The sequence below is a fragment of the Coturnix japonica genome, chromosome 15, assembly GCF_001577835.2.
Source record: "Coturnix japonica isolate 7356 chromosome 15, Coturnix japonica 2.1, whole genome shotgun sequence".
Taxonomy (NCBI): Eukaryota; Metazoa; Chordata; class Aves; order Galliformes; family Phasianidae; genus Coturnix; species Coturnix japonica.
In genome coordinates, this window is record NC_029530.1 from 1,436,958 (window position 1) to 1,454,077 (window position 17,120).

Consider the following 17,120-nt stretch of genomic DNA (forward strand, 5'->3'; position numbering starts at 1 on the left):
ACAGCCAGTGGGAAACTGCTTCATTCCCAAGCCATGCCCTCAGTCTCGCAATCTGTGAAGACAACTCATTATGATGCATGTGGTGCCATGGGCATGCACGACATTTTTCTGATAAACAGAAGATGCAGCATCTGCCTTTAGAAGCTCAGGTGAGTCCAGCTGTTCATGTGAGGGGAAGGCAGCGTTCAGCAAGTCTGCCAGGATAGATTTCAATCCCTGTCCCAGAGCAAATGTTCCTCATCACCCAGTGAATTCAGCACTGATACTCACCTGGCATGCTGGAAAGCTTTTGATGGAAGGATACTTAGGAGATAAGTGTCATTACTGTCTAACAATTTGTGACATTGTTCACAATACTTCAGAACTTTTCAAGTCATGTTACTCTGTAAAGCGTCTGTGATTCAGTTGTGCTTAGCTCTGCATCATGTGTTTCTGATAACACACATCATAGCATGCACCAGCGTTAGCCTTATCGTAACAGATGTCTACACACCACACACTTGTTGTGAGAGGCAAACAGGAATCTTCATATTGACTTTGCTAAGTCACTCATACCCTCTCCTATTGTGTCATTAATATATACACTAACATCTACGTGCCTGCCTTTTTGGACACCTGAGCAGCAAAGGTACCCAAATAAACAAACAGCTGTACCACCTCTACACGAGGAAACTGAGAATGCACATAGAAATAAGGGACATGTGAACAGAAATGGTCAATTCAATATCACTGTTCCACTGCACACATATGACAACACCACCAGCCCTGTACCTGAAAACCTGCCTCTGAAAACAAGGGATTTTGGTTTTCTGCTATAGTCCCTTGTAACTTAGAGCTTGTAAACAAACAGGGTATCAACTTTTTTTATTCCCGGAGTGGTGAAGGACACAAAACTTAAAGCACAATAATTTTCTCTTTGATTCTTGTATTTAATGCATAAATGGCAACCTATATGGGGTTGAGTGGGAGAGAGGAGAGAAGCATCTCCCACTGACGTTGAAAACTCTCCACACATCTTTCAATTCTCAGGTGCTGACTATCTCAAATGCACTATCCAACAAGAAAACAACCCTCTCCAGAGGCATAAAATTAAACCCAAGGATCCCCAGACCCTTCATGCTCTCTCATATGTCAGACTGGTCCCTTGCCAGGTGCATGATAGGCCCATTCCCTATGCCTACTTCCTATACCCTGCATTTCTTTCATGGCAGTGGATATGCAATAGGTGGTGTAGACCTCTGCAATCAACATCAACAGAAGTGAAAGAATTAGCTGTAAAATGACTTACGGAGTAGCCTCTTCCTGAAAGCGATTGAGCAGAACTCTGTGGGAGGAAACAATATGCCACAGTAAGTAATGCAAGAGATTCCGTGTAATGTAAGATCAGATCATTTTGTGATTCCCTCCCCCAGCCCAGTGTTACTTAGGGGAAAACTTCACAAGCAGAGCACCTCCAATTCTCTCCTGACATCCTGTGTGCTGCCACAGGAGCGCACAGGACAGCAAAAAGAGCATTTCCAGGGGAGGGTTCCAGTGCTATTTCAGACATGGGTTTCATAAGCTATAGAGGTGCTTCAGCAGCACCTTCTAACTGAGGTAAAGGCTCTCAGTGTGGGACACATCTTGATAGAAACAGAGACTCAAGGATGCACTGCAGTATTTGTTTAAGCTGTCCCTCTTCAGGAGGCAACGACCACTTCCTCACAGCACATGGGTGTACAGATGTCCCCTGGCTCAGGCAGCACATTTTGCCTCTCCAGCTCCAGCTCTGCCACGTAACCACACAGCCCACTTCCATTCCCTTCTATGAATTCATGAGCCTGCAGCCTTCATCGCCGCAGTATTACCATATGACAGCTCTATCTGAAACAATAGCACCGAAGCACTAATTTATCATCTCTCAGAGCTTTAATAAGCATTCTGTCCCTTTTGAATAAGTTAAATTATATTGTTTACTTCTGCTTTTCATTCCAGCTCCTTCTGCTCCTTTCTCTACCACATCCTTACCTCTTTCACACGCTGCCAAATCACTCGGTGCTTTTCCTTTCTATTATACCACCTCCAGCCGCTTGGCTCTCCTTCCCCTCACCACAGCCCAAGGCCACTGAGCTGCTGCTTGTTGCTGGCAGTGGCCTCCTTGAAGCAGCAAAATGAATTCCACCTCTATCTGCAGCTGCTGCTCTATGCCTTCTTTTTGGAAATTAAAAAGGAGCCTGGAACAGCGCGGCATGTGACACAGAGGGAACAGCAGCACATGACCCAGCAAGCACTCTGCAGGCCCATTTCCAAGCGTGATTTATAATCACGACGCCCTTGCTACGTGACTTTATTAAACCAGATTCAGGGAGTCTCAGCAGTCCCATTTCAAAGACTGACATTGCAGTGGGTACCAAAGGCTGAACACTGACGCACTGCAGGCGGACTTCAAAGATTGCTTCTCTTCCTGCAGCAGCACCACATGTTACCGTGGTACTCAACAACCAAAACAGCACAGCACCCCCAAAAAGATTGATGCAAACTGACCGTGGGCTACTACAAACACCTGCAACTCCCCATCTGCACAACGGGACCCTCCTTGCTGCCATTCTCAGAGCCCTGCATGGCACAAAGGTCTCCGGAGACCTCTGCTCTGTGAGAAAAGGGCAGCTCCAAGATGCCAGTAACAGATCCTATATGGGGGCAAACCTTTGGCCTTTTGTGTATCGCACATGGATTTGGCCTCTGCCTTCAAGCTGTAAAAAGCTACAGAGGTATTTATAAAACCTCTTCCATCTAAGCTGCCCAGAAACTGCTACAGATGGATGAAATGAAGGGAAGAAACAATTCTTTCTTTTTGAGAACCTAAAGGGAACCCATCATTCCTCCGAAATACAGAAAATAAAATGATGGCTGCTCCGCCGCTCGCCCCGAGCACACAGACGGGAGAGGTGGGAGGTGGAAAGCAGGATGGACGGTGCTTCCTCCTCTGCCCCTCACTCAGCTCGCTTCTAACAGACCAACAGAGTCTAACAAATTGGAAATAATAACCCAAACCAGAAACAGGAGGTTTCATTCAAAGCTTCTCCCTAGGGAGACAGCCCCTCGGAGCAGCCTTGCTGTAAAGCAGCTCTTTTCAATCTCAGAGACTTGCGGACTCCCCAAATACTTTCCAGGCACAGAGCAGACCCCCGCCTGGCAGACCCAGGCACACCAACCACAGAGTCGCGTTGCTGAGATAACAGCCCGGCATCCCAGGCTGCCCAAGAGCCCCAGGAATCTGCAAGGCCGACGATTTAAAACCACCCAGCAGAAAAGAACAAACAGTTGCTGAATAAAGGGTTACATCAGAAATAATTAAAACGGGATGGCAATTTACGCTGGTATTTCTCACATCTAAGGACCGCTTTCTCCCTTGCAAGTCTTAACATTGCATTTCCTGGAAATCAAGGGGAAAAAGTTGTTTTTGTTTTTCCTCCCTCAAAACTTGTATTATGCGTATAAAGTTAGAAGCTGGTGAATACTTTGGATTCAACTTGTAAAATTCTTTCCAACAATTAGAGCTGTTTGCACGCATTTTTCTGCACATCTAACAAACCGCCGTTGCCTTCTTGGTTAGCTGGGAATGCTGGGGGCTCTTTTGGAGGATCCATACCAGACTGCCACATGGAGAAGCTCTGAAGGCACCAGCGAACATCAGCTATGAGTGCCAGAGCAGAACAGTTTGCATGCAACTGCGGCGGATGTTCCTAAAGAGAATATCTTTTGGGGTTGATATAAACATAGCTCAATCCATATGTCTCAATATCCACATCAAATAAGAGGGAAAAATGATCAATGGTAGCTGCAAATGTAAGAAATCTTAGTGGAGGTTTTAACTTGGCCTCTACCCAAGCTAGGAGAGACCTGTGGTGGTGAATGTGGGCCTGTCTGGCAGGAGCAGTTACTGGGCAGCCTGCAGCTGCAGCCTGTTGTGGCTGCTGCCATGCCAGCACTGGTGGCCTTTGTGCCTCTCTCTGCACTGCCCATAATACCTGGAGCTTCCAAGGGAGCCTGGTACTAGTTAGGGGCATAATGAGGCTGGTCTGTGCATTTAATGATGTCTAAGTGGAACTGCAGTGCCAGGTGGCATTTGTGCATAAAGACAAATGGCTTATAACATTTTGCAGATGATGTGCTCTTTTGCAGCTAAAGATTTTTAGTTCTTTTTAAGCCCAAGGTTAAAAACAAAACCAGACAGCACAGACAAGACATTTCAGTTATGTCACAGAGTGAATTATTTCTACTCTGGGATAGCTCTCCTGTTAATTACATTGGTTGTAAAAAAAAATATGCACCTTTCTGGCAGCAAAGTCAAAATCCCACTGTATTCTAGCACGGTATGTGGATGGGCAGCCACTGTCCATCGTTTCCCAAAGGTTTGCAGATGACAGCTCACCAGTGCGGATCTCCAGGCTCCATTTTAATGACTCGGATGTAGGACTAAAAGGTATTTTGAGCAAGTTTGCTGATGATACACAGCTGGGAAGAGCTGCTGACTCCACCAAGAGTGGAGAGGCCTTGTGGAGAAATTTAGACAATTAGAGCTGGGCAATCACCAGCAGCACAAAGTTTTATGCTGTCAGTCTCATGAAGAGTGGCTGAGGGAGCTGGTACTGTTTAGTATGGTAAAGAGGAGGCTCAAGGCAGAGCTTAACTGCACTCTCCTCCAAAAGGAGCTTGTTGTGAGGTCGGGGTCAACCACCTTCCTCAGATAACAGGGAAAGTACAAGAGGTAATGGCCTGAAGTCACACCAGGGGAAGGTCTCTTTTCTCTTGTGACAGCAATAGGACCTGAGGGAATGGCATGAAGCTGTGATAAGAGAGGGTAAGGCCAGATATCTGGACAAGGTTCTTCACCACAGGGTGGCTGGGTACTGGCACAGGCTCCCTTGAGCCGTGGGTGCAGCTCTAAGCTGCCCAAGCTCAAGAAGAGTCTGGAGAATGCTCTAAGTCCTGTGGTTTGATTCTTGGGTACTTCTGCACAGAGCCATGAGTTGCACTCAACCCTTAGAGATCCCTTCTAACTCGAGATACTCTGAGGTTCTATGACATATTGCCATTCCAGGCCTTCCAAAGAGCTCCTTCAGGGTACCACCCTCTGCAGCATCCCTGCGCTCAGCTTTTCCTGGTCTGAATCACATTGAGCTCTTCCGTCCCATCACACCTTGCCCAGAACTGAGACCAGGCTTCCCACACATCTCATCATTTCTAAAGAGGATAAATGTGGACCTGCAGTGCCACCGTGGTCCGATTCTCACTTCAGTGGATCTTTTGATCATGTTTCTGGCAAGGTACTTCAGCCTTAGGCGCACGTAATGGACCTACAGCTTTGTGCCCTGCTGCAGCTTTAATCCCATTGCCCCAGGAGGGGAAGCGTGGTACAGAAAGTAGGAGGGAAAGGGGGAGATAGTGACTGATGGCACACAAAGAAAAGCAGATCACAGCAAACTGTTTGAATTAGAAACCACAGAAATTATTTTGTATTCATCTACCAGAGAGAGAATTGTATATCTAGTCTATACAATATGCTAGGAGCTTATCAAAGAACGTTCAGAGAGAGGAAAATCTCTCAATTCCCTAAAAGACTGCTGTCTGTTAATACATTTAAAGAAAAACAAACAAACATACAAAGATAGGATGACGGAAAACCTGAACAGATAGCCTGGGGGATGGGAGATGAGAGGAAAAAGCTCTGAACAACTTAGTAGCAGGGCTTGCTTTTTTTTTCTTTTTCCTTTTCTTTTTTTGTTCAACTGAAGTCAATCCCTTGAAAAGGAGAGTTTTGACTCTTAAGTGGCCAGCACCTCTTGCAACATATTTCCTAATCAGCGAGTATTTACGGTCGATATTTTATATTTCCAATTTCCCCCTAAGGGCTCGTGAGAAAGCAGCACACCTGCCAACCTTTTCAGCTGGGCCAATAATTGCCAATTTGCTCTTTGCCTTAGTATATCACTCAATTTAGCCCTGGCTGTGCCCTGCATACATCCTCATTCATCTCTGTGCCCCCATGACAATTAGAGTGTTAGCTTCAGCTAACTAGGGCAACTATTCTACTAGGGTTGGAAGACAATTATTAGTCTATTTTCCCATCTTGTGGCAACAAAATTGAGAATCCATGACAATTATATTCAGCAATTCTGCACTCTGCCGCCTGCTCCCCCTCCTTGCCCCCACCTTCCGAATATTTCAAATTATCACAGCTCTACTACCACATTCAAATTTTCCATGTTCACAGGGAGTGAGGCTTCTATTTAAATGATAATGAGGGACGATCCATTCAATTTAGTGAGGGAGAAAATCCATTAAAAAGCAGGCAGTTCTTAAGCTGATGGGTCAAGGAAAAGATAAAACCCTTTTTTTTTTAAAGCCATTATACAAGGCTCTGTGTGGATTTTTGGACTACTCAGGACATCAGAAAGGACTAGGACAATTATGGAACACGGGGAAAGCCAAAACAAAATGCCCAAGCCTTCCACTTTTACTTGGGTCAACACAACAAAATAGCAGTATGGCTTATCTGGCTCTTAATTCTCTGGTAACTTCCAATTACCGCACTATGAAAGACAGCAGAGGAAAATCCCATTCTGGAACAGGGCTGTTGACTCCATGCTGGTTGTAGAGGACTCGAGAGTACACGAGTAGCAGGGATGTCAGCTTAGTAGCAGGTTTTAAGGGAATTTCACATCAACACTGGGAACACAAACAAGCGGCCCCATTCCCACCCCCTGTCCCCCGCACCATCGTCTATCAGCTGTGCAGACCCGGGTTAAAACTTGTCTGCTATCCTGCTCAGAAGTTTCGTCATCCCAAGGACGAGATCAGCCCCAACAAATCACACCTCTGCAGCCAAAGATGACTTCACCAGATGATAATAAGCATTTTTTCCCGGTGACCCATAATAAATGGCACTCAGCGTAACGTCTGGAAAGAAGGGACTGCGGAGCACAGTTGCTGTTTTGCCCTGAAGTTGCAGCGCTGTCCCCTCGTGTAAGTTGCACTGTGTCAAAGCGGCAGCAGAACGCTCTCATTCTGCAGCTGGCGGCTGTGTGAGCGTGCCCGCGTGTGCAAGACACAATCAATCACTGGCTTTGGTTTTCTTTAGAGTGCAATTACTTCACGACAGACCAGGCCACCTCTTGACTTCACGGTCCATTAGAGACTAATGACATGCATTAATGTAAATAAAGAACAACTTACTGGCATCCCATTGAACAAGTCACCTCGAGAAACAAATCACACAGAGGAGCTAAAGCTGTTCATAATAGCACCTTCCCAATGGAGCCCACAGTGCGGCGCGGGGAGGACTGCCGTGCTCCGAAGGTGGCAGTGCTGAGCGTGCAAACCAGCACTTTCAGACACAAATTTCCCACCACACCTGCTGCGTGCTGCCCTGCAGCAGCCAAACCTGCTGCCTCCCACCTCATTTACCACATTGTTCGCCCAAGTTAATGGGGACAGGGATGGGAGGGAAAGGCAGCATGAAAACCAGTCCTGAAGGCCAAATGCACGAAGGAACAGCAGGAGAGCCACTCGGCGAAGAGCAATAATAAGCCCAGGTGCCTCCTGGCACTGCACATCCATCCGCAAGGAGTGCAGCCACACCACCGCAAATACATCCTAAGAGCTCCATGTGTAACCCGAAGCATGAGGAGTACCGCCCTGCCTTCCCTGCCCAGCCCTCCTGCCCAGCTGTTTCCCCACACTCAGTGCCACACAGAAAGCCTTGCACCACTTCAACTGCCCACCACTCACAGAAGACACTTGCTGGGTTACACAGCTTCAGAGCAGCACAAGGACCAGGGTCACAGCACAGACCTTGTGCAAACTGAGTTTCTGCAGCACGGCATCCTCTGCTCACCCTTCCCTGCCCCCTTGTACCAACAACCTGCTGCTTTGTTCCTTGGCACGCACATGGGGAAAACCACCCGACTGCGCCCGTGGGACTTTCTGACAGTCACTAAATAGACTACAGAACATTTACTGGTATGCAAGGAAGCGTTGTACATAATTAAAGCTAAATTGCACTCGTCACATAATGAACGAAGAGCATTCTGCGATTCATGAACCTTACTTTTCAAACTGTTTAATTACTAATTTGAAAAATTCCCATTTGCAATGGGCCATCGGGTCACGAGAGCGACTCCAGCAAAGCTCAGAAGCGTGTCCTGGCTTCCAGGCACTGCCCAGACATCCCCATTGACCGAGAAGAAAAAGAGCACCTATTTCCCACTGAATTTCACTGGCTGATTAACTGCCTTTGATGGTTTGAAGGGAATTAGGCACTCACGCCACTCCTACAGGCGCTGCCTGTAACTCTGGGGGCAAAGGGAAAAGAGGAAGAACTGCAAGTGCATTGGCTTAACAAGGAGAGGCTCCAGGACTGCTTAATGCTTTGACCTGTGCTCATGGTGGGGTCTGTCCGCCTTATTCCTCTCCCAGGCCCCCACGTTGCCATGCTGCCAGGTGCTGCGCTCATACACCTGCCAAGAGCGGCCATGGGGAGGGGATGGAGAAGATCACATTGATGTAGACCTACAAGCACAATGGGACTGCTGCTGCCCGCCAGCCACATTGAAGGTGTCCCTCAGGGGGTGATATGCCCCAGGGCCCCCCCCGTCTGCCCCCAGGAGAAGGGGCTGGCACTGCTGGGTATGGCTCACAGGATGGGGCTGCGTTGCTCCTCCTCTCGCTGCGGGGGCTGTTTACAGTCCCCATTCACACTCCAAACATGTAGAGAGAATTTTCCCCCGTCACATTTCCCTGTCAGAGCTGTCAAGCTGAATCCCGCTTTAATCTGCCAAAAGCACTTTTCTGCTGACATTTTTAATAAATACTTTCAGCTTTTAAACACATTTGTGGGAGCCATTTTTCCCCCCTTTTCTCCCTTCTCCTCCTATAGAATGGGCTCTGAAAGCCTTAATAGCAAATACATTACACTTATCAAAGGCTTCCCCCCCCTTCCCTTTGCATCCTGAAGCGGAGGTAGTGTTTTCAATTTTAAAGCTAAATTAACTGTCCAATTGAATTTAGCTGGTGTGAGCCGTTTTCTGTGACAGGTTTTAGTTATGAAGCATATTTTACATTAATAGAACTCAACATGAAAACCACTCGCTCTGGGATTTCTGTGGCTTGCCATTGAAATGGCAAATTTAATATTTCAGACATGCTCGTGCCAGCGTTTGATTATTGTTCTTCATTTAAATCTCTCCTAACGGGAAAGGTCCTAATTAGTAAAAAATCATGTTTTAATGAAGGCGAAATGCTAATTGCTAACACAAAAAGCCTTCATATAAAATTATCCCAGCACTGCCATTGATTTCTCGGTGACTCAAAAGCCCATTTGTGTGTTTACACACGAAGGCACCGTTTGCTTTTGTTTTATCATAACATTTCACTCAACGTACCATCAAATTTCCTGAGAGAATGACAGCTCTCCCCCCAGAACCTCCCATATCTTGGAGGCAGGAGGCGTAAAATTAGACGAACTGACTTCGCACCCAAACTACACAATTACGTGCAGGAGCTAAAACCAAAAATACTGTAAAAAGCTTTTTAACGCAACTTGGTGGAGAAAACACAACAAAACATCGAGCCGCTTTCCCCTGAGGAATAACAATTCCATTTTGTTTTCCCATCTCTGATCTTTCGCTTATCATATTATTTGCACCGTGATTATAGTGTTTGCGAGGCAGCTCAACCACTTATGCCATAACACTCAATCATGACATAGAAAAAAAAGTTATTACACAGTGACCTCTGGATGCCAACATTTGTTCAGCAAGATTTATGAAAAGCCGTGTCAGCAGCGGGAATTGCTGCAGCCAAGCGGTGCTTTCTCCTGAACGGTACTTACATCACTGAGGCGGTCCCTGGAGCTGCTCCGCTGAGAGCTTGTGGCCTCCCTGATGCTGTCCTCCTCGCTATTTCTGCCACTTCTGCTTGTGGGGACCTTCATCTAGAGGGAGAAGAAGGAGGGGGAAAAAGGAGATTTTCAAGCACTGCCACCGGTTCCCGAGGTCACCGACGGCACTTCGCAGAGTGTCGCTCCTATGCCCGTGGCACCGCGGAGGGGATGCTTCCCAGCTCACGGGGACTCTCCAAAGTTGGCCTTTTCATCATAAGTGCCCACGGGTAACTCCTACCACCAGGACTAGTCCTCTGACCACCAAACTGCCCCTCCTGAAGTTTGTTTCTGTTCCCTAAGTGAGGGGCGGCAGTGGGGGACATCACCTAACTTCCCGCTGCCATCTGCAAAGCGCGGTGCTGGGCAGGAGGAGGATGGGATAGATATGTCATTCACAGCTTCCTTCCTGGGCTCATTTACTAACAAATTATTCTGTTAATTCCCTTGTGAAATATTGGGTGGAAAGAAGTGTTTAATTTGTTAATAGGTTCTATTCATATCAGTTTGGTTCAATTTAAATTACACCATTTAAAATGTCGGCTGTACAAATTGGTACTTCTAATGGCAATAAAATCCCCTTGCTTCTCTCTGTCCTATCTCACTGCAGCCCGCAGCCCTGGTAGAAGGCTTTCGCTGGTAAACCCCACCACACCCCAACCTTTAGCAAGAGGGATTTTACATCTGACACAACAAGGAGAGGCAAGCCCTGCTGGTGTCTCCTAGAAGCTCTTCCACCAGTGGCAAAACTGCATTTGCATCAAGTAATAAGGCAGGGAATCGACCACTCGAAACTCATCACGATGAACCCACCCTGTTTTATTTCCTTAATAAAAAGGCCAACGACGACATCAAGCTCTGAAATCTAACCACACTACACCAGTGCTGTGGCTACCATCAATCACAATTTTCCTCCCGCATAAAATGAGTACATTTGAAAAGTTTTTTTTTCTTTTCAAAATACCTAAAATTACTGGCATTCGCTTATTTTATTCTCCTTCAGGTCTTCATTAAGCCATCCTGATTTCAGTTATCACATTATCTTGGTTAGGATTCATGCCAAGCTGATCGGGCAAAGGGCAATACTGCATTAATGGCCACCTTTCAAGCTGCTGGCACTACACAGCTCCTGGACATCCACTCTGTCAAAGCACAGCTCTCCTGCTTCCCACTCATCCTCCACCTCTTCTGCAGCTCTTGGATTTGAAGACTCTCACCTTCCAATTTCAACACATCCAGACACAACAACATTTGTTTCTCCTGAAATTGAAACTTTTTAACTATTACAGGAAAGAACTACCATCTCCCTAAATGCAGTAGGGAAATACCTGCTGAATTCCCTGGCTTTCCGATCCGTAACCTGACTGCTCTCACCCAGCAACACACCAAAGCCTGTGACCATTACTGTGCTTTTGACATAAACAACTGGACAGCTGCAACTTAAGGGAGAAATAAACTACTCCATTCCAAATCCCTTAACCCACCTAAGAGCCAGTGTTCGCTACAGGGTTATTCAAAGGGACTAAGCTGTCAGCTGTTCAAAGTTAGCACAGACTTGCCCAACCTGTTCCCAGGCTTCAATCCTGGCTGTTTTTCTCGAGTTACAGTATGCTCCCAACACCACCTGCTTCTTTTCTCCAGATTTCATTAAAGGAGAACTACACCTACACACAAGGTAACAAATTGAGACAATTTGACCCGACAAGGTCTTGAGCGGGCAAGCAAATTAGAAGCATCACTGCTGCCATTAACCTTTCCAAGTAAATATCAATTATTAAACTTGCTGCACTACCTCTGTCCCCAGTTTGCCGCTGTGAAGTAAGAGGGTCATCAGCCTTTTTGACAGATGTTGTTCATTTACACCTGCTGCCTGCCAGCAGGGGAGCCTGCACACCCGCAGCCCCAGCGCTGAGCCAAGCTGCCTTAATTCATCAGTAATTACCCTAATGAGCCACATGCAGGACCCAGCTAGGAGGACAAGTTGTTCTGCTAAGTGGATGCATTGGCTTCCTGGGCACTCTCAGCAGCCCGGGGTATCACAGCAAGCCAGTCAGAAGCTTCTTTTCCAATTGCTGCCTGCTCGACTTTCAGTCATTTTCTGTCGCTGTTTTTGCCTGAGCTCCTGATATTCCTCCTGACTTGCGACCCCCCAACCAAGCTTTACAATAAAACCTGCTGCTCTGCCTCCAAAAAGGTTTCTCCTTCTCCTTGCCCTGCACTGCAGCAAGCTGCCCAAGCCTGGGGAGCAGAGGCGAGGAGGCAGCAGCGCAGCCCTGCTGCAGGACCCCTGGGGCCAGGCACAGACCTTCAGCACACAGCCCAGCAAGCAGTGCCATAGCTGTGCAGGAGAAACATGCTGTACCTTCCTGTGCAACACAGTGCTGGGAATTCACTCAGACATTACAGTAACATCAGTAGCAATCGTTACATATTTGACATATAGGAGCCAAAGAACCTAGAGGTACACATGAGAAAGGGACAAGGCATTGCAGTGCAGAGAAAAGCTGGAGTGGGCAGTCCCTTCTGTCTGCCATGGCTCAGGTTTGGTTTGCAGCAGAAAGTACCGACCTGCTGGCTTGGAATGGAGCAGAGCCCGGCAGTGCATGGCAGGCTGGCTTGGCAGGAGCAAGGCCTGGGAGGACCTGCACGGCTGCGGTCCATTTGCATGCTGCAGGTGCTCATGGACAATCCCCAGCCATATCCGAGCCAAGAATTATGAACCTTGCGCTGTTGGACATCATGTAGCATGATTAAATACCATAACTCATTCTAGTAATAACTCCGGCTCTCATTAAAGTCCAGCTCTGCTTCCTGAACTGCTGCTGCCTTTTCGTTGCTGCCATCAAACCTGCGCCCTCCCTGACTCTCCTTAGGGAGTGTGGGCAGAGAGAGATATGAATGGGCAGAACGGGGTCTCAGATCCCTAAAAGGGCTTTCTCATTATCACCACGCTGGCTCTCAGCACCAGCTTTTCAATCACAACAGATCAGTCCATTCTCCATTTACTTACACTCCGTCCATGTCAGAGGAAAGCACATTTCTATTTGGCGCACCTATTCTCCAATCACCAGCCCACTGCCCCCGCTCGTTATTAATAAACACACTTGGATTTATCACAAGCTCCACCAGAGTGTTGCGGGGAGCCCGGGGCAAAAGGAGACAAATTCTTTTCTTAAGTTGTTCTGAAAGGTGCTGGGCTCCCCGACCCTCACCCCCATTAACCCAGCACAGCTAGTTCGCTCCTGCTGGGAGCTCCCTGGCTTGCACGGCGGCGAGCCTGGACTGATCTTGTGCCATCTCAATATATTTGTTCATTATCTTGCGCACACACAGAAGCATTTGGAAATGTACTCGGGGCACAGGCCAAATTGAATCATCTGCCTTCATTTTCCACACGATCTGAAGCTACAGCTGCTACAACAGGCTGTGGGATTTTTATTTTCCTTCCTTAGCGGTTTTTCCTCTCTCTTAAAGTCACAGCGGTCGGATTTGAAACCTCTCCCACTGCTTGGGTGCATATCTGCCTCTTTACAATATGGGTCACGTGGACACGCACAGAGTGGGGGGAGAAATTCCCATCAACCTGTTTCTGTGTTGTTCTGAAGGCAACACAAGAGGCAACGCCCTGGAGGAGAGACATAATTAAAGAACTGGGCTCAGGAATAGCCTGTTCTGGTGGCTCCCCTGGGTCTGTCTGTCCATCCGCTCCCCTGCCTCAGCCAGGCACCAACACCTCTGTGCAGCACCCTGGGAGCATTTCAATGAGCACAAGTGTGCCATGCAGGTCAGAAGGGGACAAGGAGGTCCACGCAGCTCCATGCCCAGTCATGGTCTTCCAGGAACCCATTAACTGCTTGAGGAAAAAGTTTAATTCCTTTAAGAGCTCTGCAAGATCAACTTTCACGTGTGCTGAGAGAAAGCAACCATCAGATTCAGGATTTCACTGACTTCAAGGCAAATCTATCTTGGCATAAGCTGCCCGGAGATAAGTAGGTACAGCTGAGAGGCATCCAAGTTGCAGAGCTTAGGTCCAAGCTTTCAGATCACTGGGGGTATGGATGAATCCACCTTATCGTGTTCATCCATCTCAACTAATGCTGCATCTCATCAGTGCACAACGGCGTTATCGCCCGCTCTGCCAGAGCGCTCCTTCCTACAGGGTCAGCCAGAGGAAGAAAACTTTCCTGCAGATAGCCTTTCCTGCAGATAGCATCTCAGAATAACAAAGAAGATGGTTCCCTAAGGCTGCAAGAATCATTATGAGCAACCGTTCCAAAAACGTATCAAAGCTAATTGTAAGGCCTGTTCCTTTCCCAGCAAACAAGAAAACGATGCTTAAACCATGTTTCAGGAAGACTTTTTTTTTGCTAACATATGCTTGGCACTTTATTATCAACTCCCAGATAAGCTTGTGTTTCTGTTGGTAGACTATCGGCAGCAGCAGCCTTCTGCAGCAAGAGACAGTAAACTGCCTTAATAAATACAAATGGACAATTTAATTAAGATATATTGGAGACTTGGAAAAACTACTATTTGTGGACGAAACAGTCTGTTAAGGGATCGCGCTCGAGACCGGCTCAGTGTATTTTAAGCAGGCAACAATAAGTGGCAGTGAAACATACGGCACAGTGCTCTGCCCTGGTGATTAAAGAGCACGTTGAAATTATAAGTGAAAGTTTTCCAGAATGGGGGAAAAAAAAACCCCAAAAAATAGCCACTGCGTTGCCTCCAGCTTTAATGCCTGAAACAAAACAAACCATTTGGCTTTAAAAATGTACTTCTTTAAACCTGAAAAGACCCATGTATCAAAACAAGGTGGATTCAGCTAAATGCATTACTTCTGACTTGTTTCCTTGAAAATCCGGCCTTAATGCATTCTAACAAAATTTATCTATCCCAAGCATACCTCGTAATGAGATCAACTGGGAAAAATATCAGGCTTGTTTGTATATTTTATACTTGCTCTAACTTGGCAGTTTGGAGATTATGTATTCCCCAGGTCCCTCCTTAAATCGTTTCACACGCTGCAATTTGATTTTCTTTGCTTGCCCTTTTCCACAATTTTTTTGATACATTTTATTGAGTTCTGGCTCAGAGGGAAACGTTCCCTTTGAATTAAGGGTGCAATCATTTTTTCCCTCTAAATAAGGACATATGGCGTAGAAAGCAATGTTATGGTCTGAGGGTTTTATGATTGAAGTAGGACTCATTTTAAAAAATGACAGTAACATCAGGTTAGATCAGAGCAGTTTTTCTAATTGGGTGGTGCTGCTGTGGATGCTGTGATCAGCCATCACAGCCATAACTCACCGCCAACACGACACGTCCATCTTTACTCACCGCGACAAAGAGCAAAACAAAGCCCATCATCGTGGCACACAAAGACATCTCCCCCTCCCTTATTTCTGTATAACTTTCTGGATTGATGTAAAGAAGGTTATATGATTTTTAGAAGCTTAGAGTTTATGCATTTGAATGGCAGAGAGACAACTGGTTTCTAACACTGGCTTAGCTATTTTCTCTGGCAAAGTTATTTGCACGGCTGGTACTGCAGCTCACCAGCCTGTAACCTGCTGGTTAATTTTAACCTCTCTCTCTGGGATGCAAGGAAGGCAAGTTCCTGTTAGCAAAGACAGTCCCACACTCCCTGCAGCGTCTGTGCAGGCAGTGGAGGACCCCCACTCATTCTGCATTTCTTAAATACCCAACACAGGAGCAACGGCTGCATTTTACCCTTTTGACTGAGAGTGTGTCAGTGCCCTGGAGGGCTGGAGGAGCACTTTACAGCAGTGCCCCACTGCAGAGGCATCAGGAGCAGCAGGGCCAGCAGTTCTGCATCCAGCAGAGGCACTGGGACAGCAGCATACATTCCCCCCAGCACAGGCAGTCTGGGCCATGGAGCAGAGCCACACTGCTGCCCTGTACTGCCAGGATGGCCAGGTGTGTTGCAAAGCAACGTCTCCTGCTTGTTTTTAAAGAGAGCTGGTGCTTCAGCGGGCAAAACTGCTTGATTTTCCAGCTGCCATCAGGCCTGCATAGCAAACTGCACTCTGTGTGCCCCCAGCCGTACTTGGCAGATGGTAGGAGACAGCTGGGAAAATCTGGGTTTGACATACGTCAGTGATAAACTGTGCCGGCACAGACCTGCTGGGGTTACAACGAGCTGTGTGTGAGGAGCGAGGTACTGCACGGGGCTCAGCCACAGCCAGTGCTCACCACAGAGACCCAGGAGCAATGGGGCTGGCTGGCAGGGCAGCACGGCTCTGAGGTGAACAGGCAGAACATTAGGCAGCCCAGCACAATACGGAGCCCACCACACTGATGGTGCTCCTCCCTGCAGGGAATTAGCAGAAAGAGCTGAGAAACCACATGTGTGGGCACCTGAGTTGGGTCTATGTGTAAGGGGAAGCACCTGTAGGCACAAAACAGACAGGGGTTATTCGGTGACCAAAGAACCAGTCTTGCTTTAATTTAGACACCGGTCCAAAGGAACAGCACACAATAAACACTCCTGGGGAGAGCTGAAAGCCTCGGAGAAAATTACTAAATAAGATTTGCGGCTTCAAGTTTCACACTGAAGCAATTTGGACCTCTGGCTCTCAGCTATAGAGTGCCATCCTATCTGCACACAACAAGAAACTGATTTTGCACTTTTCTGGGGCAATGTGAAAGAAAGGGATACAGTAAGCATCAGCTGAGGGTTCATACAGAAGATGCAGCGAGTGCTATTGGTGCTGGGGCAGGACCTGTGTACCCATCATACAATATCACCTGAGCAAGGCCTGAGCTGTGTTCAGCTGGAGCCAACAGACTACATTAGGCTGAGTCTACACAATGCTTTTAAACACCATGTAGGAGGCAATCAGAACTGACAGCTCTAACATTGCTGCCATCTACGCATACAGATACCATCTATTAAAGGCTAATATCAACAGCTGTGATGTTCAAAGCAGAAGTAGATTTAATATACATATTAAATTGTCCAAAGCTGCAGGAGATGTTTCAAAATATGTTAGGAAATTCAAGCAAGAAAAATCTCTCTGTATATCACAGCATTTCTCTGTTAGTAATACTATCCATTAAAAGTAACAGGTCTGAATCAAAGACAAAGGAGGTGATCATCTTCAAACGTGATTCTAGTCAGAGCAAATCCCCAAGGGGTAAACATGTTACTAATGATGTCATATGGGCAAAGCCA

The 17,120-nt window shown here is 47.0% G+C and overlaps 1 protein-coding gene across 1 annotated transcript in view; it reads right to left on the reverse strand.

Moving 5' to 3' along the window:
• The window catches only part of FBRSL1 (fibrosin like 1), a 285,419-nt gene that overhangs the window by 222,137 nt on the left and 46,162 nt on the right, over window positions 1-17,120 (reverse strand). The window contains exons 3-4 of the mRNA XM_015877624.2: window positions 9,875-9,976; window positions 1,289-1,324 (exon numbers count right to left, since the gene is read on the reverse strand). Coding sequence (XP_015733110.1) covers window positions 1,289-1,324; window positions 9,875-9,976 — 138 coding nt within the window. The remainder of the gene's footprint in view (window positions 1-1,288; window positions 1,325-9,874; window positions 9,977-17,120) is intronic.